The 24,285-nt window shown below is 39.9% G+C and overlaps 1 protein-coding gene across 2 annotated transcripts in view; it reads left to right on the top strand.

Annotated features, from left to right (window-relative positions):
* The window catches only part of LOC144678687 (cytoplasmic dynein 1 light intermediate chain 1-like), a 73,008-nt gene extending 49,716 nt beyond the window's left edge, over positions 1-23,292 (top strand). For both annotated transcript variants that reach the window (XM_078538475.1, XM_078538476.1), the window contains 3 exons: positions 1,851-1,971; positions 3,820-3,930; positions 22,381-23,292. In XM_078538475.1, coding sequence (XP_078394601.1) covers positions 1,851-1,971; positions 3,820-3,930; positions 22,381-22,490 — 342 coding nt within the window. In that variant the 3' untranslated portion in view covers positions 22,491-23,292. The remainder of the gene's footprint in view (positions 1-1,850; positions 1,972-3,819; positions 3,931-22,380) is intronic.
* The last annotated feature ends 993 nt before the right edge of the window (positions 23,293-24,285 follow it).

The following is a 24,285-nucleotide window of genomic DNA, read 5'->3' as shown; positions in this document are numbered from 1 at the left end:
AAATGGTGTTGGGGAAATTGATGGAATTGAAAGCCAATAAATCCCCGGGGCCTGGTAATCTACATCCCAGAGTACTTAAGAAAGTGGCCCTAGAAATAGTGGATGCATTGGTGGTCATCTTCCGAGATTCTATAGACTTCTAAGCTACCTGACGTCGGTAGTGGGGAAAATTCTAAAGTCCATTATAAAAGATTTAATAGCTGAGCACGTGGAAAACAGTGGCAGAATCGGACAGAGTCAGCATGGATTTATGAAAGGGAAATCATGCTTGACAAATCTACTGGAATTTTTCAAGGATGTAACTAGTAGAGTTGATGAGAGGGAGCCACTGGATGTGGTTTATTTGGACCTTCAGAAGGCTTTCGACAAAGTCCCACATAAGAGATTGGCGTGTAAAATTAAAGCGCATGGGATATGGGGTAGTGTATTGAGATGGATAGAAAACTGGCTGGCAGACAGGAAACAAAGAGTAGGAATAAACGGTTCTTTTTCCGAATGGCAGACAGTGACTAGTGTGGTACCGCAGGGATCGGTGCTGGGACCCCGGTTATTCACAATATATATTAATGATTTAGATGAGGGAATTAAATGTAATATCTCCAAATTCCCAGATGAGACAAAGCTGGGTGGGAGGGTGAGCTGTGAGGAGGATGCAGAGATGCTTCAGTGTGATTTGGACAAGCTGAGTGAGTGGGCAAATGCATGGCAGATGCAGTATAATGTGGATAAGTGTGAGGTTATCCATTTTGGTAGCAAAAACAGGAAGACAAATTATTATCTGAATGGCTATAAATTAAGAGAGGGGAATGTGCAACGAGACCTGGGTGTCCTTGTACACCAGTCGCTGAAGGTAAGCATGCAGGTGCAGCAGGCGGTAAAGAAGGCAAATGGTATGTTGGCTTTCATAGCGAAAGGATTCGAGTACAGGAACAGGGCTGTCTTGCTGCAATTGTACAGGGCCTTGGTGAGACCACACCTGAAATATTGTGTGCCGTTTTGGTCTCCTTATCTGAAGAAGGATGTACTTGCTATAGAGGGAGTGCAGCGAAGGTTTACCCGACTGATTCCTGGGATGGCGGGACTGACATATGAGGAGAGATTGAGTCGATTAGGATTATATTTGCTGGAGTTCAGAAGAATATGGGGGGATCTCATAGAAACCTATAAAATTCTAACAGGACTAGACAGGGTAGATGCAGGGAGAATGTTCCTGATGGTGGGGGAGTCCAGAACTAGGGGTCACATTCTGAGGATATGGGGTAGACCATTTAGGACTGAGGTGAGGAGAAATTTCTTCACCCAGAGAGTGGTGAGCCTGTGGAATTCGTTACCACAGAAAGTAGTTGAGACCAAAACATTGTATGCTTTCAAGAAGGAGTTGGATATAGCTCTTGGGGCGAAAGGGATCAAAGGGTATGGGGAGAAAGTGGGAGCAGGCTATTGAATTGGATGATCAGCCATGATCATAATGAATGGCGGGGCAGGCTCGAAGGGCCGAATAGCCTACTCCTCCTAGTTTCTATGTTTCTATGTAACTCTAATGTCCCTCTTTGGTTAAGAAACATACCACATCAACGTGCCAAAGCAAATGACAACTAGGTGGAGGCACCAGAAGGTAATTAGTGCTTCTACAACTTGACATTGTCAAACAATCGGCATCTCACTTGTAACTTATATATTGCATAAAGTTGTTATGCAATAACAATTGGCGTCTTCAGAAGAGGGGCGAAACTTCTAAAAGACTGCATGTCTAGAAATAGTGTAAAATTGCAAAGGAATATATAAGCCATGGTTCTTTCATTTCTGTAATTTGTTATAGATCCTGATTACTCACTTTTATGTTTGTTCAGGATTCCTCAACAAGAGTTGCTGGAGGTTCTCCAAGAACACCAAGCCGATCTGGAAGTGCCAATGTTGTCAATGTAACTCCTATTCCAGCAGGAAACAAAAAGATTGATCCCAATATGAAAGGTACTTAAGAGTGATTTTCACCCCTTTTAATACTTCCCATCCTTTGCACCACCCAGGATGTATAACTACTTGTTTTTAAATACAATGCCTACAAATCCATCTACGTAACAAGTGTCACTTTTCTGAGGTTCGAATGAGTTAGACAAATTGTGTAAGTGGACAGAACACTGGCAGATGATATGTAGTTTTGGCGCATGTAAAGAATAACGAATAACACATGTTCTGTGCTAAAATAGCTCAGGATAAAATTGAGATATAGGATCCTAGTATATTTAACTCTCAATATCTCTAACCAATGCACACCAGCAATCAACAAAAGAAAAACAAATGACATTTGCATATTTATAACATTTTTCACGTCCTCGGGACATCCATTAGCTCTTGGCAGCCAAATCAAGTACTTTTGAAGTACAGTTCTTTGAAAATGGGTGACACTGGAAAACCATGTTTATCTCTGCCCTGTTGCCTTATGAAAATGGCAGTGGGCCACCTGGAACTTATTTCATTCCCCACTTCTGTGCTGCATTCTCTGGCCTTGCACTGCTTCACACTCTACCATTCTGACTGCAAATTCTCCTACCAGATTTCCTGGAAACTTAACATTGACAGGTCCCCCCTCAGTTCCCAATGCTTTCCCACTTGGTTTCACTCCCAGTATCAGCCTAATATTTTGCAACTCGCCAAGGGTCCTTCTAAACCCACAACCTGTACCACTTAGAAGATTAAGGGCAGCACATACTACCTGCAAGTTTCCCCTCCAAGTCACACACCATTCTGACTTGGAACTGTATCACTGTTCCTTCATTGTCACTGGGTCAAAATCCTAGAACTTCTCATTAACAGCACTGTGGATCTACCTACATATCATGGGCTGCAATGGTTTAAGAAGATGGCTCACTTGGGGGCAACTAGGGGTGGGCAATAAATCCTTGCCTTGTCAGCAATGTAACTCCTATTCCAGCAGGAAATAACCATATCCCAGGAACAAATAGAAAAAAAATGCACCAGGGCTTCCTGTGCCCTGGTAATATTTTCTCTTATTTGCACATGTCCCAGCCCCTCGGATAGCTTGTCCCTCCCAGCCCCAAACTCTGCCCACCTCCAATCTGCAAGCTGTAGAAAGAAGAGATTCAAATTGAGTAATTCTTAAAGGCATACAGGAAAAGTACAACATATGCAGAAAGGCAAGCCTTGTATAAAGTCAGTGGGTCAGACAATTAAAAGAAAATGAAAGTGAAAGGAAATATATGCAGTACAAGTGGAAGACAAACTGAAAGAATTGAGCACAACATTAGATTAGGACAGACCTATAGCAAAAGATGTATTTTTATTTGTGGGCAAACTTCTTTTAAACTTGAGTGGTTAGGATTTGGATTGGAATGTACTGCATGATGGGGTGTGAATACAGATTAAATAGTAGTCTTCAAAAAAGAATTGGATAAACACTTGAAGGTGAAACAGTTGCAGACAAATGGGAAAAAGAGCGGGACTAACTGGAATTCTCATTGCAAGAACCAGTAGAGACTCAGTAAGCTGCATGGCCTCCTGCACTGCCCTATTCATGGTTCTACAAAGGGAGGTCAACGGTGGATTGATATATTTTTATCAAAATTATTTAAGGGAATCTCAGCTTTATACAGAATTATAACTTCAGTTTATCATTATCTCTAAAATCCTTGTTCAAATGAACGGTCAACTTGACACGTCAGTGGGCTAATTTGTGCAATTCGGAATCAATATAAAGCTATGATTGTTAGGATAACAAAATGTTTGAAATGAACTTATTCTTTGCAATTTTATTTTATTTTAAAAAATGCTGTGATGCCTTTTTGTATTTTGCACTTCCAGGTGCTGCAAGTGAAGGTGTTTTGGCAAATTTCTTCAACAGTCTTCTCAGCAAGAAAACTGGTTCTCCTGGAGGAGGTGGTAGTAATTTACAAAGCTCTGCAAAGAAAGGTGGTAAGCAATTGATTTTCTCTTTAAAAGATAGATTAACAATTGTGTAATTGCAATTCCAAAATATTTTTCAACTCATGAGTAAAATAGACTTGAACCTTTTGCATTATTTTAAGTATTTTTAACAAATGCAATATGAAGAGATTACAATCCAAAGAGAATTGTAAGTTAGTGAAATGCAATAAAAGCATGTCAAATGTTGATATCATGGAATCTTCACACTAAAAGAATTAGCAAGTTTAAGTAATTTTGAAATATATACTCCATTCGAGTTTCCCTCACTGCTCAGTCACAGCTGAGACATAACTGATTGGAGTGGAGAGTTTTAACCCAAAAAAACAGGTGCGGTTGGGTGAGCTGTTTAAAATTTAAAAAATCTCAAACCCAAGCATAACCCAGCTTGAACTCACCAACTACCAGTTTTAAAGGCAACAGGGGAGAACTAGGCAGTCAATCTCCTCCCAAGAGGTGGGTTGCTTTTTAAAATATTTTGATGAAGCTGTGTGCATCAGATTTTATCTCCATTTTAAACTTTATTTTGGCTGGTCAAATTTCAAAACAGCAGTTAAAGGTGGGTGAAGTCTGCTGGATCTAGCAGGTAAGTGCCTTTCCAGCAGTGCTGATTCTGTTTTGTTTGTCCCTCACATCCCCAAACCATGATGACCCACTGGCCTGTCTTTTCTGACCTATTCCACCCCCATCCCTGAGCCTTACAATCCCTCCCATGCCCCCAGGATGCAGCCTCCTATCTCTCCACCCACCCATCCCCTGCAACATGGTTAACCCACATTATTTCCTGTTGTATATGATCAGCAATAGGTATTTACTGATTTTCCTTTGGATCATTCACCTATACCAAATTGATTAAAGATTAAAATGAATTCAGACATGAAGAAAGCTTGTTAGGTTATTCACTGACTTCCTGTGCTGCCTAAATGTGTTTCCCTCTGTATAAACCCTCCAGCCCATGTTAATGACCATGTCCTCAACCTTGCTATTTCTGAGTCTCTTCTCCCAGGTTGCAATCATTGGTACGGTCATCTCTTACCAGTTCCTTGCAACCCGCTTTGCACACAACCCCATTTCCTTCTGTTCCATCCCTTAAGAAAAAATGACATTTAGAACTTACCTTTCACATTCTCAACTACTCAGCCTTTGGTCCTTCTTTTGCCATATTATATCTGCAATTGTTGATTTGGTGAACCTCCACTTCTGTCTCTGAGAAATTCTTCGCTCTGTTCCCCTGATATGCTTCCCATTTTCCCTCCGTTTAAGGGTCGCAAACCAAAGTATATCAGACATCCAAACCAACTATTGCCAGGCACAATGAGTCATATTTTCAACTTTAGCACCTAGGTTTGAATTCCATTTAGACTTGGGATAAAATTCACTCTGTGAGCCCCCTCTCCTGATATAAGTAAGCCAATCATTTCTCACATAAATGTCTTTCACGCTCGTTTTAATGCATTGGGCACTCAAGCTCACAACAAAATGCTCACCTTTGATACACAAGTTGATAATCCAAAGTTTTTCTTTTGGATGGCTAGTGTGGAAAATTAAATTTTTTTTTATTCTTGGCAATGCAGATGTCACACAGTTTTCTAAAATAACAGTTTTGTCAATGAGTATACCTGCTCTTATTACGTCTTTCTGCAAGAGTAATGACAATGCCAAATATTATGAATCCAATTCTACAGTACTATTTCTTTCAGAAAAGCTACAGAAATACAAGTTGAGCAACTTGACTGTAGTAATTCTGTTTTGATTTTGCGATAAGTAGAAAAAATACTAACAGAAAAGTCAACAATTATGCACTTCGGATCACAGCTTATCAAATTATTTCAAAATGCTATATGCAGTATTTTGATTTCAAAACGAGATCGACAGTTGAGTTTAGAGAATTTTAGTAATTGGTCTTCTTTAAAAACAAAAGAAAAACGGGCTGTTTAATGATGCATGTAATGAATCCTATTTACTGAACCTTTTTATGTCCTGTGTAAGATATGCAACTAGAAAAAAATGCAGGAAAGTCTGGTGGTTTTAACTTTTCTGAGAACAGCGAGACCTTCCCTTATATCCCTCCATCACTCTGTTGTTCTCTCACCATTAGCATTAGTTGTGATGTAAGCTTCGTCTAAGCTATATTTAAGTATTGCAGTACGACTGCACAGTAATTTCTTTTACATACTTAGGAATTATTCTTGGGATATTTTCTAGGGATGATTTCTGAAGTGGCATATGTCAGGTCTACTTTGAACATTGAAAGAAAGGAAAGACTTGCATTTACAATTGTGCCTTGTGTGATCTCAGCATGTCCCAAAGCACTTTACAATCATTGAAGTACTTTTGAAGTATAGTCAGTGTTATAGTATAGAAAATGCAGCAGCCAATTTGCACACCACAAGCTCCCACAAACAGAACAGATAACGACCCGATCTGGGTGTCCTCGTGCATGAATCACTGAAAGCTAGTATGCAGGTACAGCAGGTAATAAGTAAGGCAAATGGAATTTTGGCATTTATTGCTAAAGGAATAGAGTATAAAAATAGGGAAGTGTTGTTGCAACTGTACAAGGCATTGGTGAGACCGCACCTGGAGTACTGTGCACAGTTTTGGTCCCGTTGAGGAAGGATGTAGTTGCACTGGAGGTGGTTCAGAGGAGGTTCACTAGATTGATTCCAGAGATGCGGGGCTTGTCTTATGAGGAGAGATTGAGCAGTTTAGGTCTATACTTGCTAGAGTTTAGAAGGATGAGAGGAGACCTAATTGAGGTATATAAGATGCTAAAGGGGATAGACAAAGTAGGCGTGGAGCAGATGTTTCCCCTTGTGGGGCATTCTAGAACGAGAGGCCATAGTTTTAGGCTAAGGGGTGGTAGATTTAAATCAGAGATGAGGAGGAATTACTTTTCTCAAAGGGTAGTGAATCTGTGGAATTCACTACCTCAGAGTGCAGTGGATGCCGGGAGGCTGAATAAATTTAAGGAAGAGATAGACAGATTTTTAATTAGTAACGGGTTGAAAGGTTATGAGGAGAGGGTGGGAAATTGGAGTTGAGGCCAAAATGAGATCAGCCATGATCGTAATGAATGGCGGGGCAGGCTCGAGGGGCTGAATTGCCTACTGCTGCTCCTAGTTCTTATGTAATCATATTTAATTCAAGTAAAAGTCCCATACAATAAAAGTGAAATTCATGTAACTCAGCTAGTCACCATGATTATGAACATTATTACCTAGTTACCTCTATCTAGCAGTTCTAAAGCATAAACATTAACTAATTGGAAAACATTACCAAGGATCTGAAATTCCTGGACACCAAGGTAATGCAAACATGGACTGGCCAGAAGTTGGTATAGGACCCAGATTCTTCAGATCTCTGCCCTCTTTTATGTTACAAAATTCCACCAAAAGTGAGGACAGTTGCACCTTATGATCTAGCCCCTGACCTCACCCTTTGCAGCACTGTATATACCTGGATGACACTGTGCAAACTTATCAGGATCAGGTCCTGGTGAAGTGAGAGATTCATAAGTTCAGATGCTTCTGCACAGCAGTCAATCATAATTGATTGCTCTGAAGAAGGGTCATACAGACTCAAAACGTTAAATTTGTTTCGCTCTCCACTGATGCTGTCAGACCTGCTGAGTTTTTCCAGCATTTTCTTGTTTTTATTTCAGATTTCCAGCATTCGCAATATTTTACTTTTAATCAAAATTGATAACCACTGGGAAAGCAGCCGCTAAAAATTTCTCTAGTTTTTCTATATTTTGTGCTTCCCTTGATCAAATTGGCTGACTGAACACTGCAGCAAGAAAATGTTACTGACCGAAAACTGACATCCTCCCTAGGGAAACCCTTTGACAATGCCAGAAATGGGATACAGTACAGTAGTGTAATGGTTATGGTATTGAGCTATCTGAACATTGAGAATCCAAACTCTAGGATAATGAAGAGTTTCAAAAGATTTTGGTTCTGTTTTTGTGCTTAGTCTCAAAGGAACTTGCATTATTTCCAGATTCTGCTTTGCTGCTGTTGACTTCCTTGAACCTCTATTCCATGATGATCTTGGAATAGATTAAGATAATTTCATGGTTCCACGTGTGCCAACTACTTACTAGATAGTCATTGCACAATCATAGATTTTTTTCTTCTTCCTACTTTCCTTCACACCCCCCCCCCCCCAAAAAAATACAATGCTGAAAAGCAACTTATGCTGACATCATACTCCAGGAAAGATGCAGGTGGCTGAAATGTTTTTGCCTTTCCCTTGTATACAGAAGGGTGTTATCAAACCACCTGTTGGAGTTCTGGATTTTTAAGTATTAAATGGAGGATGAATATTTCACCATTAATTTCTTCACCAAAGTGCAGTATTGGTACAGCCGTGGACCTACAGCTGCTATAGTGACAGAGTCATTAAATCAATACAGAAAGGGGTCTTTCAGTCCATCAACCGTGTTCCATCTCTGAAAGACCTACCTATTTAGTCTTGTTCTGTGACCCATTACCTATATCTTTTTTAACGTTTCCCTATTCAAATATTTGTCTCCTTCATTTTTAAAAGCTGTTTCTTCTGGTGGATGAAGTGGATTTCTTCAAATGTGTACAGGAGAACTTTTTAGGTCAATATGTAGAGGGTCCAACAAGGGACGGCGTAGTGCTGGACCTAATTTCTGGGGAATGAAGTCGGACAGGTGGCTGAGGTGGTGGCGGGGGAGCATTTTAGTGATAGCGATCACAACATGTTACAATTTAAGTTTGTTATGGACAAAGAAATAGACAAATTGCAAAAAAATGTTTTGGATTGGGGGAGAGTGGATTTTAGTAAAATAAGGCAGGATCTGGCCAAGGTAGACTAGGAACAACTACTTGTGGGGAAATTTACAGAGGAGCAGTGGGGGTTGTTCAAAAAGGAAATGGGGAGGGTACAGGCTCAACATGTTCCTTCCAGGATGATAGGAAGGAGTAACAAGCCCAAAGAACCATGGATGACCAGAGATATTCAGAATACGATGAGAAGGAAAAGAGAGGCTTTTAGCAGGTGCAAGGGAAGCAAATCAGCGGATGCATTAGTGGAGTACAGAAGGTGCAGGGTGGAGCTTAAGAAAGCAATTAGGAGAGCAAAGAGGGGATATGAGAAAGCTCTGGCTGGTAAAAGTAGGGAAAATCCCAAGATATTCTATAAGTATATCAATGGGAAGAGGATAACCAGGGAAAGAGTAGGGACCAAGGGGGCAATCTATGGGTGGGAGCCATAGGACATCGGTAGACTATTGAACGAATACTTCCCATCCGTCTTCACCCAAGAGAATGAAGATGAAGGTATCGAAATCGGGGAGAGAGACTGTGAGGTTTTTGAGCAAATTGATATAGGGAGTGACAAGGTATTGGAGGTGCTGGCAGACTTAAAGGTGGACAAATCTCCAGGTCCGAATGATTTGTGTCCCAGACTGCTGAGGGAGGCAAGGGAGGAGATCGCAGGGGCTTGGACCCATTTTTTAAATTCCTCTCTGGCCACGGGGGAGGTGCCAGAGGACTAGAGAACAGCTAATATTGTTCCGCTATTTAAGAAGGGTTGCAGAGAGAAGCCAGGGAACTACAGGCCAGTGAGTCTCACATCAGTAGTAGGGAAACTATTGGAGAAAATTCTGAAGGAGAGAATCTATCTCCACTTGGACAGGCAAGATTTGATCAGGGATAGTCAGCATGGCTTTGTCAGAGGGAGGGTCATGCCTAACAAATTTGATTGAATTTTTTGAGGTGGTGACCAGGTTTGTAGATGAAGGTAGTGCAGTTGATGTAGTTTATATGGATTTCAGCAAAGCCTTTGACAAGGTCCCACATGGGAGACTTATAAAGAATGCAAATGCACATGGGATACAGGGTAATTTGATAAGATGGATTCAAAATTGGCTTAGTTGTAGGAGACAGAGGGTGATGACAGAAGGATGCTTTAGTGACTGGAAGCCTGTGTCCAATGGCGTACCACAGAGATCTATCCTGGGTCCCCTATTTGTCATTTATATAAACAACATAGATGACTATGCGGGGGGTAGAATTAGTAAGTTTGCAGATGACACAAAGATTGGCCGGGTGGTTAACAGTGAGGTTGAGTGTCTTGGGCTCCAGGAAGATATAGACGGGATGGTCAAATGGGCAGATAAGTGGCAGATGGAATTTAACCCTGAAAAGTGTGAGGTGATACACTTTGGAAGGAGTAATTTGACACGGAAGTATTCAATGAACGGCACGGCACTAGGAAGTTCTGAGGAACAAAGGGACCTTGGCGTGTGTGTCCATAGATCTCTGAAGGCAGAGGGGCATGTTAGTGGGGTGGTGAAAAAGGCACTTGCCTTTATCAATCGATAATCATAGATTAGAAAAGTAGGGAGGTCATGTTGGAGTTGTATAGAACCTTGGTGAGGCCACAGCTGGAGTACTGTGTGCAGTTCTGGTCGCCACATTATAGGAAGGTTGTGATTGCACTGGAGGCGGTGCAGAGGAGATTCACCAGGATGTTGCCTGGGTTGAAACATTTAAGTTATGAAGTGAGGTTGGATAGACTTAGGTTGTTTTCATTGGAGCAGAGAAGACTGAGGGGCGACCTGATCGAGCTGTACAAGATTATGAGGGGCATGGACAGCGTGGATAGGGATCAGCTGTTCCCCTTAGTTGAAGGGTCAGTCACGAGGGGACATAAGTTCAAGGTGAGGGGCAGGAGGTTTAGGGGGGATGTGAGGAAAAACTTTTTTACCCAGAGGGTGGTGACGGTCTGGAATGTGCTGCCTGGGAGGGTGGTGGAGACGGGTTGCCTCACATCCTTTAAGAAGTACCTGGATGAGTACTTAGCACATCATAACATTCAAGGCTATGGGCCAAGTGCTGTTAAATGGGATTAGGTAGGTAAATCAGGTGTTTCTCACATGCCGGTGCAGACTCAATGGGCCGAAAGGCCTCTTCTGCACTGAGATTCTGTAATTCATGCCCTAAGAACCCTATGTACAAAAATAACATTTTTCCTACCTTCTGCCATTGTTTTTGTTTGGTGATCTTAAATTTATGTATCCTAGTTGCACACTCGTTGACTAATGGAAAGATTTTTTCCTGGCTTATTATATTAAAATCTGTCATAGTCTCTGGTAAGAGTGAACTTAATGAGTTAGATATTCCGTAGGGCCTTTGAAAGGTGCCCCATAATAGACTAATGAATGAACTCAGAGAATGTGGAGTCAGGGGACAAGTGGCAGAATAGCTGACTTCAAGACAGAAAGCAGAGAGTGGGAATGAAGAGTCGTTATTCGGAGCAGAAGGTGGGAAGTGGTGTTCAGCAAGGATCAGTACATGCTGTTCATAATTTATATTAACGATTTGGACTTTGGAAAAGTAGAGAAGTTATGTTAAGTTAAACCTTGGTTAGACCACACTTAGACTACTGTGTGCAGTTCTGGTCACCATATAAGAAGAATATAGGGGCACTGGAGAGGGTGCAGAGAAGATTCGGAAATTCAGAAAAAACTTCTTTATGCAAAGAGTGGTAAGAATGTGGAACTCGCTACCACAGGGAGTGGTTGAATTGAATAGTACAAATGCATTTAAGGGAAAATTGGAACATAAACGCCAGCATGGACTGGTGGGGTGAATAGCCTGTTCCTGAATGTGCAGGACAGAGGGACCTGGAGTTTGTAGATTTTTTTGAAGGTGGCAGGAGATATTGAGGCAGCAGTGAACAAAGCATTTGTGATCTTGGGCTTCATAAATAGGGGCATTGAGTACAAAAGCAGGGAAGCTGTGCCTAAACCTTAGAAAACTCTGGTTTGGCCACAACTAAAGTATTGCATCCAGTCCTGGTCACCATACTAGGAAGCATGTAAGGGTCCATGAGAAGGTGCAGAGGATATTTACCAGGATGGTTCCAGGAATGATGAGTTTTAGATACAAGGTTAGGTTGGAGAAGCGGGGTCTGCTCTCCTTGGAGCAAAGGAGATTGAGGAGAGCAAAAACAGAAAATGCTGGAAAAACTCAGCAGGTCTGACAGCACCTTTGGAGAGAGAAACCAAGTTGACGTTTCGAGTCTGTATGACTCTTCAGCTCTGAAGAAGTCGTACAGACTCGAAACATCAACTCTGTTTTCTCTCCACAGATGCTGTCAGATTTGCTGAGCTTTTCCAGCATTTTCTGTTTTTGTTTCGGATTTCCAGCATCCGCGGTATTTTGCTTTTATCTTAGAGATTGAGGGGAGATTTGATTGAGGTATACAAGGTTATGATATGTTTATGAGATAGACATAGAAAAGCTGCTCCCATTAGTTGTTCGTAGATCAGGATTGTGGGACACACGTTTAAGGCAAGAGATGCGTTGGGGGGGTGTTGTGGGAAGAGATATGTAGAAGAACTTTTCTATGCAGTGAGTGGTAATGTCCTGGAACACTCTGCCTGTTAGGATAATGGAAGCAGAGACGATGAATGACTTTGAAGAGAAATTGGGTAAGCATTTGAAAGAAATAAACTTGCAGAACTGCAAAGGGTTAAATGTCCACCATCTGTGGTGTTATGGCAAAGACTAGAAAAAAACCATGTGTCAAATATTTCTTCTCATTGATGTATACTTTTTGTTCAAGGATATGGGTTATTTTTCATGTAAGGTCTTTATTCAATTCTTATGTTAACTAGTCTCATAGTTTGGGTTTTTTGCTATCTTAGGAGGACTCTTGGATACTTAAAATGTTACAATTAAGTTAAATAAAACTCACAAGGAACTAGACTCCATAGGGTGCTGAGAAAAGTGCTACAAACATCTAGGAAAGGTGACAGCTGAAATGGGGCTTGCTGCATCCCACTTAAGATTGAGACAATGGATGTTCTGAGATCTGAAGAAAACTGTCAGGTCCATACATATTGTCCATTCCAACTAACCCCAATTGTGGTGGGCCTTCTATTTGAACTGCTTTTGTCGTTTTGATGTTCCCACAACTGTGTTAAATCAAGAATTTCAGAATATTGTGCCAAAGACTGAAGAACAGAAATATAAATGTCTAAGTTGGAATGTTGTGTGTCTTGGAAAAGTTGAAGGTCATTGTATTCCTATGACATTCCTGCCATTGTCCTACTCAATATTAGAGGTTGAGTTGCTTTTTTATTTATTTATTCTTTCATGCGATGTGAACACCTCTGTCAAGGCCAGCCTTTGTTGCCCATCCCTAATTGTCCTTGAACTGAGTGACTTGCTTGGCCATTTCAGTGGGCACTGAGTCAACCACATTGTTGTGGATCTGGAGTCACATGTCAGCCAGACCAGGTAAGGATAGCAGATTTCCTTCCCTAAAGGGCATTAATGAACCTGATGGATTTTTAGAACAATTAATGATTGCTGTCACAATCACTGTTACTGAGGCTAGATTTATATTCCAGATTTATTAATTGATTTTAAATTCCACCAGCAATCATGGTGGTATTTGAACCCATGTTCCCAGAGCATTAACCTGCTGCAGTACACACTTAGATTTTTTTTACTTCAGCCACAGTTCGCAAAATGAATTCATGCCAATGTTCCAGATAGTAATGAGCGTTGCAACTGCACCTCTCCCCGGTAAATGGTATGACCTCACACACCTGATTTGAGCCTTGTGGAGTAGCCACTTTTTTTAGCAGAATTCCCAGCCTCAGCCCTATTCTTGCAGCTATAGTGTTGATATGGGAACGTAGATTTTTGGGGTGGGCGTGGTGGGTAGCCGTAGACAGACTGATTGGTAGCCATGCTGGACAATTCCTGGTTGGAGGGCATGGGAATAAGTTGAGATGCTAACTTTCCATCCATCTAGGCAGCAAAGAGACAAAGTAATTCAGTCAGACAATCTAAGAAAGTTGCCTTATTTCAATCAGGGCTAATTACTTTGAGAATTCAGTGGTCAGAAGAGTATGTTGGTTAGCTAACATGGACAGCGTGGCATATGTTATGGAATTAAGTTGAAACAAGATGGGCTGTATTATAACATTTATTCTATGCCTTTTTCTGATAAATAAATCTACTTCTTTGTTTGTATTTGACTTGTTTTGGGTAAATGTTTAGTCTATCTATCAGAAGATTGGAGAAGCACACCATAAGATTACTGTGTCCAGCTCAGATATTGTTGGTTTGGTTTATTGAAAGATCATCATGGCAGAAGCTGCCAAATTGTGATGATGATACAAATAAAACAAGAAATAATAATTCATAACATAGTTATGGCAATTATTAAAATAAAGTATAAAATAAAAGAATTGCGCAATTATAAACATTGAAGTATACAAATAATTACATTGTTGCAAAATACAGATCTCAATTTACAGAATAAAAATGAAAGGTCTACTGCACTCCACATTTTGTATTAAACTCCATCGATCATATGTTGTCAGGTTGAGTTCATTACTATTTGAGTTTTATAAAGTAGAAGATTACACTATCTTGTAGTCTGTTCGGTCTATATCTTATTTGCGGAATGGTATTTTTTCTTCTCAACTGCATCGCACATTTCCTTTTGTGTGGTTATGGCAAGAGATTGTGGCAATGGAAGGTGGGACTCGAGAGTTTTCTAGTGAAGTCCATCCAAAGCTTTTTCTGCCTTTCAGCAAGGGAACACATAGTCAGTTGTTTGATTGTGTCAGAATAGCTTTGGTATGTGTTAGCTAGTATCAGTTTCGATGCTCGTCACTTGGAAAGTAATTCCAAGCCTGGATCCTAAGTTGACCTATCCTTATGCCTGGATAATAAATTGGGAACTAGAGGAAAATGGGACTTCTTTTGTGGAAAAAGAAAACGCTCTTAGAAGCAGCTAAGTGCGTCCATGAGGCAGAAATATGTTGCCTCTGCTGATACCCACTGTAATTCACTAATTCACGATGGATGCAGCGCCTCATTGGTACTGTCCAGTGAGATTACATTCTGCAGAGTTCAATGTATGCTATTATTTAAAGTTTTCTATGTGAGATACCATTTTAATATTTCCCAGATATCATTCAATTTTTTGATCAATAACATATTTCATATCCATTTTTCACAGTAAATGAACCCTATTTTTGAGCTTGGATTATTGATTCAACAACTACCATTGGCATTTATATAGTGCCTTTAACAAAACAAAACATCCCAAGGTGATTAACGAGCAATACCGATCAAACCATTTCTGACAGAGCCACAGAAGGAGATATCAAGACAGATGGCCAAATGCTTAGTCAAAGAGGTAGGTTTTAAGGAGCATCTTAAAGCAGAGAGAGGTTTAAGGAGGGAAATCCAAATTTTCAAATCAAGGCAAGGCCGGCAGTGGTGGAGTGATTAAAATCACGGATAAACAAGAAACCAGAATTGGAGGAGCCCAGAGATTTTGAAGGCTTGTTGGGCTGATGGAGCTTAGAGTTGGAAATGGGTGAAGCCATAGAGAGCCTTGAAGACAAAGATGAATATTTTAAAATTGAGGTTTGTTGGCTGGGGAGCCAGTGTAGGTCAGCAGGCACGGGTGATGGTTGAATGAGACAGGAATGAGCAAAGATTTATGTAGAAGATAGGAGGCTAGACAGAGCATTGGAATAGATTAGTCTAGAGGTAACAAAGGCATAGGTGGACATTTCAGCAGTAGTTGAGCTGAGGGAGAGTCTGAGTTGGGCGATGTTATAAAAGTGAAAGTCAGCAATCTTGGTGTTGGTGCAGAGGTATGGTCAGAAGCTCACCTCTGGGTCGAACAACACTGCGGTTTTGAGCCATCCAGCTCAGCCTCAGATAATTGCCAGGTATGGAAATGATGGCCAGGAAAAGGTGTTTGTGGCTGGGACCATAGACAATAGCTTCTGTCTTCTCCATATTTAGTTGGAAGAAATTTCTGCTCATCCAGTATTTGATGTTGGACAAATAGCACAACAGATCTGAGAGAGTTCAGGGGTTCAGTGAGGTGGTGGTGGGACAGAGCCAAGTATCTTCAGCGAACATGAAGAGCCTGAACTTGTACTATCAGATTGTATGACAAAGGAGTGAAGAGAGCCAAGGATAGATCCTAAGGGAACTCTAGAGATTACAGTTTGGGAGTCAGAAGAGAAACCATTACAGGTGATTCTCTGACCACAATTATATAAGAATGGAACCAAGTTCTGGACAATGGAAGAGAGGTGTTGGAGGAGGATGGAGTATTCAATGGTGGCAACTGCTAAAGCAGGCAGGACACCTGGGACCTAAAGCAGACAGGACACCTGGGACCTGAAGCAGGTAGGTGAAAAGAATCTTTGAAAAAATTACAGGGCCGAGTGCTAAAGTGGAAACCCGTCTGGGGAAACCATTGGTGTCATGGCATCTGCCTTCCAGGCCTGTGAGTCCCCTCTTTGTTTCATGAAATCTCCCCCACGGGACTACCACTGAGAGGCAGCATCTATTTAGCTGTGCCCTGCTTGCACGGCGGTGGATTGAATGCACCATTTAATGGTGGCTAATTGGGCCTTTTATCCTTGGAGAGGGCAGCCTGCCCCCTTCCTGTCCTGCCATCGGTAAATTGCCCCAACAGCAGGATCACGTCAAAGAACAATCCGAAGCTGCTCCTTGCAATATTACTGCCACCCTCCCCCATCCCCAATCACTTAGGGCCTGATAAAATTCAAGACTACATGTGTACTACGTCCACTAGTTTCCCTATTATCCATTCTATTAGGTCCTCAAAAAATGTGTGGATGTTTACTGATGGTAGCAGAGTGTTCAATTCCACTTGCAATTCCTCAAATGATGAAGTCCGTGCTCACGTGCAGCAAGACGAGGACAACATTCAGGCTTGGGTAGATAAATGGCAAGTAATATTCATGCTACACAAGTGCTAGGCAATTTACCATCTCCAACAAGGGAGAATCTAACCACTTCTCATTGATATTCAACAGCATTTCCATTGCTGAATCCGCCATATTAAATACTGTGGCTACAAGAGCAGGTCAGAGACTGAGTATTCTGCAACTCATAACTCACCACCTGACTCTGCCAAAGCCTTTCAACGATCTAGAACGCACAAGTCAAAAGTGTGATGGAATACTCTCAACTTGCCTGGGTACTGCAGATCGAATGACACTCAAGAAGGTTGACACTATCCAGGACAAAGCAGTTCGCTTGATTTGCATCCACCACCTTAAACATTCCTTCCCACCAGCACAGGGGCCTCATGGCGGCAGTGTATACTGTCTACAAGATGCACTGGAGCAACTCACCAAGGCTCCTTCAACACCACCTTCCAAACCCATGAGCTCTACCATCTAGAAGGATAAGGGCAGCAGATGTGTGGGAACACCATCACCTCCAAACCTCTCAGCATCCTGACTTGGAAATATATCACTATTCCTTCATTGGTCAAAACCCTGGAACTCCCTAACTAACAGTACTGTTGGTGTACCTACACCACACAGACACTAGCAATTCAAGAAAATGGCTCACCATTACTTTCTTGAGGATAATTAGGGATGAGCAGTAAAAACTGGCCTTACTAGTGATGTCAACATCCCATATCAAATTAAAAAAAACATAAAGCCACCAGTCTACCAGTGCTGTTCAGGCTGACAAATGAAGAATAGTTAAGAGGAACCTGATGCCCACCAGTCCCTAGGAGACTACTTTGTAATGACGCTTTAAGAGAAGAGAGAGGAAATAGGTGGAGGAATATTAAATGAGTTGCATTGAAACGGGATTTCCAGAAACAACTAATACCTTTTATAGTATTCTATTGGAACTTTTCCCAACATGTTACTTTCTTTGAAGTTAATCCATCCTGTCTCTGTAGTTCCATTAAATTACTTTTCAGTTTGTATTAAATTGCAAAGAACTCTCTGATTTTCAAAAGCAATGATATATTGGTTGGGTAGGTCATATCCTCCCTTATGCAACTTAGTTCTGATTCTTTTTAAACTCATCTTACTTAATGTGTTTGTTATATTTAGCAGATTTGTTGAGCTTCACAAATAATTTTAGAACAAAATGCAATTGTCTGCAAGGATCTATGGAGAAGAGATTGTTAGGGTTAATCCTTCAGGTCATTAGCCTATTGTCAGAACTGAAACTATTCATAGGCATAGCTTCTCCTTCCTGATTAATCTCTCCTGTACCTTTTCCATGGCTGTAATTTCCTTACCAGATGTAATATTTGTGTCTCGACTTCCTCGACGTCTATATTTCGTTAAATCCCTCTGAGATGAAAGGGGTTAACATGCCATTTAATCAGAATAAAATTCTATTGCAAGTCCAAGCAAACCTCAATTTTTTCTGAAGCTGTCGAGCTGATACTTTTAACATGCTCTTATTGAGAGCAAAGCTATTCCTCTGGGAATCAAACAGGATAGGAAGTGTTAAACACAAACTTGCTTCAACATCATCTTCCATGATTGTTTATCCTGATTAGTGCATCGATTCATAAAAGTCAAAACACTATTTAAAAATACGTGCCTTAGTCAAGGAACTCTTAAATGAATGGCTTTGAAACAAGTAACAATACCAAATCTATCAAATCTTTGCTGACGCAATTGAGAATTTTCATTGGTTTGAAGTGATCCTGATATGTGTTTTGACTCAGCCAAGTTGTACTTCTGTTTTTGATCACTGAGTATTCCAGTGCTGCCTAAACTTTGTTAATAAAGCATTAGTGTGGCAATTAGTTCATTTTAAAAGAATTATGTATCATATTAGCAGTTCTCAAACTGTAGTGATGCTGCCTAAGTTATAATGTATATTCAGAATCTGGTTCTACTCTGACCCAGAGCAAAACAGAATGCGACTCTCTGAAGAAAAGAATTACAATGTAGTTTGCTCCGGACTCGAGTCACTCCAACTGCAGATGCACACTAAGTTACCATTACACTAATGCCACAAGCATATGTAGATGCAGTGTTAAACAATGCTTTGTACCATTTTGCAGTTGTACACCATATATAAATATTTGTGTGATGATTTTAGTTAAAACACATTCATTTCTGGTTTATGCTATATATTTTGCTTCAAAACAAAATTGCAGACATTTTATTTTGTCTTAGTGCATAGTGTGTAGTACAACTGGCATATTTGTGTCCCTCCATGCATTTTGTACATTTGAAGGGTTATGGCCTGATCTAACAAACTAACTCATTTGTGGATTAATACTAACTTTGTGCATGCTCAAATGAACTTTTTTTTTAAAAGAAAAACTCTCTCTCATGCTGTCTCCCCACATACTACTTCCTTAGAGGCAGGACATATTGCTTTCCTTGCAAGTACCTTGGCTTCAGGTTGGAGACATTTATGCACCTTGTATTTAATAACACTTTCAATTCCTTATTGAGGAATAATAAGAATCTACCTTAAATCATGGTATTTATCATACTTGTACTTAGTTTCCATTCATAAGACCAGAGATTTTAATTTCAGCATGCTCTTAAGAGTTAAGAACATTTCAATTAAAGCGGTCACTACATCATGAACTCAAACTACTGAAATAGATGCACGAAGATTAGATGACTAATAGATGCCGTCTTCTTGCTTCCAACACACTACTCTATTATAATTTGTAATTCACTCAAAAAATTGTACTTTTTCACTGTGTAAATCATAGACAAAAGGTAGTTTGAAAGTAAATTCCTTAATGTCTGTTGTTCCATTATTAATTTGCTCAAATTTGAGTATAATCCTGAATTGTTTCGTACAGAAGATTCGAACGCAATAGGTCATCAGCTAGCATTTTTATTCAAATTGTCTCATGTATTTCAGAAAATTATTCTGAATTTGTCATTAAAATATGCAGATACTTCACCTTTTACTTCTTACTTTCTCTGGAAATAAAATTGATTTCTCATAGTTAAAAATGTGGTGATGCCCTTCCACCATTTAAATTTTACAATGCTGAAGCATAATTCAGCCTACCTTGCAGAATATTGATAAAAATCTGTAACTCCTTTTTTCATGTGCACATTGTAATAAACTAGGTTCCTTGGCCAACGATATTATCAATTCCTAGTTCTTTTATTTAGATACTCATCACTACTCAGTAAGCCATTTTCCTAAACAAAATTTAATTAATCCAGACTCGGTCAGACTTTCAAATTTGCTTGGCACTAGGATTTCAATATGATCCAACTGGAAAATGTAAACATTACTTTTTTTTATATTCAGTGGAATGTGGGCATCACTGGCTAGGCCAGAATTCATTGCCCATCCCTAATTGCCCTTGTTCAGAGGGCAGTTAAGAGTCAACCACTTTGCTGTGGTTCTAGAATCACACGTAGGCCAGACCAGGTAAGAACAGCAGATTTCCTTCCTTAAAGGACATTAGTGAACCAGATGGGTTTTTACAACAATTGGCAATGGTTTCATGGCCATCATCAGACTTTGAACCCAAATTCTTTATTATTGAATTCAAATTTCACCATCTGCTATGGTGGAATTCAGACCCAGGTCCCCAGAACATTGCCTTGGGCCTCTGAAATACTAGCCAGTGACAATACCACTGTGCTACCACCTCCCCATACTTGCCTCTGATAAAACATCAGATCTGAAGTTGAGTATTGCTGAAAAGAGACATGCTGTTGAAGATTTACATCCTGCACTCAACAGAATCAAAAATGCCAAATTTCAAAGAAAGGGACAATTTATACTGCACAATAAAAGGTTGCTGAGTGGTTGGCAAGTTGACTCTGGTCGAGGCATTGCAATGGAAAATGAACCAGGGAACTATTGTTCTCCCATGCTTTTATTTAATTCAGAAAGGTACAATGCCTGGTCATGTTCCTTTTGCTTGCAAAGGACAGGTCTGTGCATATGATTATAGCAAGCATAAGTGAGCCACATTGCGATCCCGACTGATAATCTTAAATTGGTTGTTAGCGTAACTCTTAGCACTTGGGATTATTCAACAAATGCTGTCCTATCGCAGAATTACATTCAACATAAGACGTTATGTTCTGAGTTTTGCATGCATGGGTTGGTTGAGTACGGTCAGTACTCTGCCTATTGCGAACAGCTGAAGGGATGTGCTGTTTGATTTGATCCGCCAGTCGTTGGGACAACTGGCCTTTGTACTGGCAACGCCACTGAAATTCATACACCAAATTACTCATTTGTGTCGTTGGCAGAACTTTTTTTTGACTTGACAACTGCATCCTGTCAGTGGAAAATACCACTCCTGTTGCTACTGCATTGTAGCAGTGTGAAATGGCTAGCTTCACCTGTTGTCAAATTTTTGAGATCTCTACCCTTCCAGGGTAATTTGAGGTGGCAGCCTCAAGTATGCATGATACACTGCTGTCCTCTGCAGGCAAAAGGAACATGTCCAAGCATTGCACCTTTTATCAATTAAACAAAAGCATGAGTTCTGTTGAAAGGTCATTCGGACTCGAAACGTTAACTGTGTTCCTCTCCGCAGATGCTGCCAGACCTGCTGAGTTTTTCCAGGTATTTTTGTTTTTGTTTTGGATTTCCAGCATCCGCAGTTTTTTGCTTTTTTCATAAACTTCAGAATGGATAAATTACAAATAGCCATAAACTTATCAGTTGTGCTTGGTTTCTGTACTGAGTCTCATGAGTTGCTTCTCTGAAGGGAAACCTCAAAATGATATTATCACTGTACATTGTTTGTGGTGCATTAAGCAACCAGATTCATCAAGATCTCAAACTCTATTAATTGATGGAAGTATATCCTGAATTGTGAGCCTTGGTTTCTCAGGTTATTTTTGAAAGAACATTTGCTATGGTTCTTAGGGCGATGACAGCAATTGTAAAGTTTCCAGATGCAAAATTACGTTCTCTATGTTGATTCACCCACCTCCTTGGATAATATTGCAAACAGATTGCTTCTGTAAACCCTGTGGCCAGTGATACATTATATCCTCTGAAGTGGATGCATGCTTTCAAGGACCTAAGCACAAGTTTTTTGGACACGGCCATGTGCTACCTTACTCAAAACTAGAGCCTGGTTTATGTACCAGTGTTGTTTGCTCTATTCTTCAATCATAGTGTGCACACATTTTTTCAATGTACAAGTATTTATATATTTTAAAGTTCACACTTTCAGTTGTTACACATCAAGGTTGGTGGAAAGGAGAAATGTGTCAGTTTGCAGTTAAGGGAGGGCAACAATTGACAGAGAAGTAAAATTACATGTTTTTACCAGAAAGCTCTTTAAACCAAGGCTGTATTCTGAGAATGTTGAAATTGAGAAGAAATCTCATGACCATCTTTTTTCAATACGAAATTGTGAACCTGAATACAATGAGTAGCTCTGTCATTGACCAATGTAATCCTAACTCTGACAGGGTTTTTAATAGACAACAGTTACAGAAGACTAAATATCTGAGCAGATCCTTCAAAATTGATGTCCAGTTGTCATCGATAATTTCTTGAAATGACTAATATGCTGTTAAAATTGCAGATGATTGATATCTAATTTGTTTTTCCTGCTACTTCAAATCATTAAGTATCCATCTTCCTCCTTTCCCATTTGTAGGTCATAAACCAGTCTTAACAGATGTACAAGCAGAACTGGACAGAATTGCACGTAAACCAGAAGCTGTCTCTCCAACCCATACATCCATAGCAGAAGACAAAGCATCCTGAAGAAAAGCTACCAAAGTGAATCTTAATACAATACTCTGTTGTTTGCTTTGCCTCTCCCTTTTCCTTCAGAATGTGTACTGAGGATCAAAGGTTGTTTTTGAAGTATACTGGACTACTACGTTTTGAGTCTTCAATGAGTTGTTCAATGTATGTAAGGAAACTATATCGAGAGGAAAATACAATGCTGCAAATATGATTCTGGTAATGTGTTTTCTGAGAGGAAAAATAATGAGATGAGCTTAATTATTGGGACTTGCATCTTTGGCTGCAAATTAGCATTATTTGAACAATGTTGATGTGTCATCTGTATTTTCCAGGTGTTCATTTGGGAAATGTCTCATACTGATAGTAAATACGGTGCTTGAAACAAAGGTGTCTAAATATGTATTGCTGGCCAGAGGCGTAGCAGGAATTTAGGTGACATAAACTTTCAGAAACTTGCATCCTGAAAATATTGCCTCAAAGATGAATTCTTGGTGGCCAAATTTAAAAAGTATGCAGAACTGAAATATTCTTACAACAGTCTTTAAAATGCTGAACAAAATGGCGCAATGCCTAATTTTGTATAGTAACATGTTACTTGTAAATTGCAATGTTAAAAAATGAAGAAAGGGGGCAGAGGTCAGTCACGTAAGGACAGTACTGTACATTACTTCAACTTGAACTCCTCATCCTTTGTTCTAGTTGTTAGTATAGTACTTCCTTTACTCAACCCTGTCTGGTTTCTGTATTGTGCTGTTTCTAATTACAGAAAGATGTAAGGATTGCAATCCTTCAATAAAGTTGTATTTATTCTCTGCAACAGATCTAAAATATGTTGGAGGTTATTCAGAAAATATACTGGTAAATCAGCTGTTGTTCACTAAGTGTTTGTCCATGCACTAACTTCAGCTATCCTTTATGTTTGCATTTATTGTGAAAACTGATCTGTCCGAATCTACTTTGTTTGGACTGATGCTGAATATCTAAATCTGTTTCTTGCGCATCATCACCCACCTCACCATTTAAAACTCCAGGAATTTTGCTTTTCGCAAATGTTTGGCAAGTAACCTCCTGTTGGACTGTTGCTTTTGTATTTAATTAGAGTTGAAATACTTGCAATTTCTGGAATGCTTTTTTTGAATTTTCTGTCTTGCTCTTACTGTCCTCGCCTCTGGAAAGGAATACTTGGATGGCCTCCAAACAAAGACAATTCAGATTTTTTTCCATGCAGAATGTAATATTTTTTGTTTAACAGTATTTAGGATCGCAATTTTCTCCTACTAAAATATTTTTAACAGTTGACGTCCCAAATAGCAGAGCTAAATATTGGATAACTGCTTCCAGTGGTGAAGACAGAAGAACTTCAAGAATTATGTACCCAGTAGTTCAAATAAATGCTTACCTAACCCAAATCTGTGTGCACACACTGTGCCACGTAAGTGTGATCTTATTTGTCTTTGATATTTGGTTAATGCACTAGTTTGGTATGGAAATGAGCCACATAGATCAGCTTTGTCCTGATTATAATGCTGTTTTCTATTGTGACTCAGATTGAATGATACAGTACAGAAGGACACTATCCAGCACATTGTGGCTCTGCTGACTCTTTGATAGAGTTATCCAACTCCTTGCTCCCAATAGCCCTGTTTTTTTTATATATTGTCCCAGTATTTTTCCAATTCCAATTCCCTTTTGAAAGTTACTATTGAATCTGCTTCCACCACCCTTTCAGGCAGTGTATTCCATGTCAAAACAACTCATTGCATCTAAAAATAATAAAATTGTTTGTTGTGCCAGGTTCTTTTCCTAATCA

This window comes from Cetorhinus maximus, chromosome 3 (genome assembly GCF_964194155.1).
Source record: "Cetorhinus maximus chromosome 3, sCetMax3.hap1.1, whole genome shotgun sequence".
NCBI classification, from domain to species: domain Eukaryota; kingdom Metazoa; phylum Chordata; class Chondrichthyes; order Lamniformes; family Cetorhinidae; genus Cetorhinus; species Cetorhinus maximus.
The sequence above is the reverse complement of the archived record's forward strand: the minus strand, read 5'-3'. Positions and strand labels throughout refer to the sequence as shown.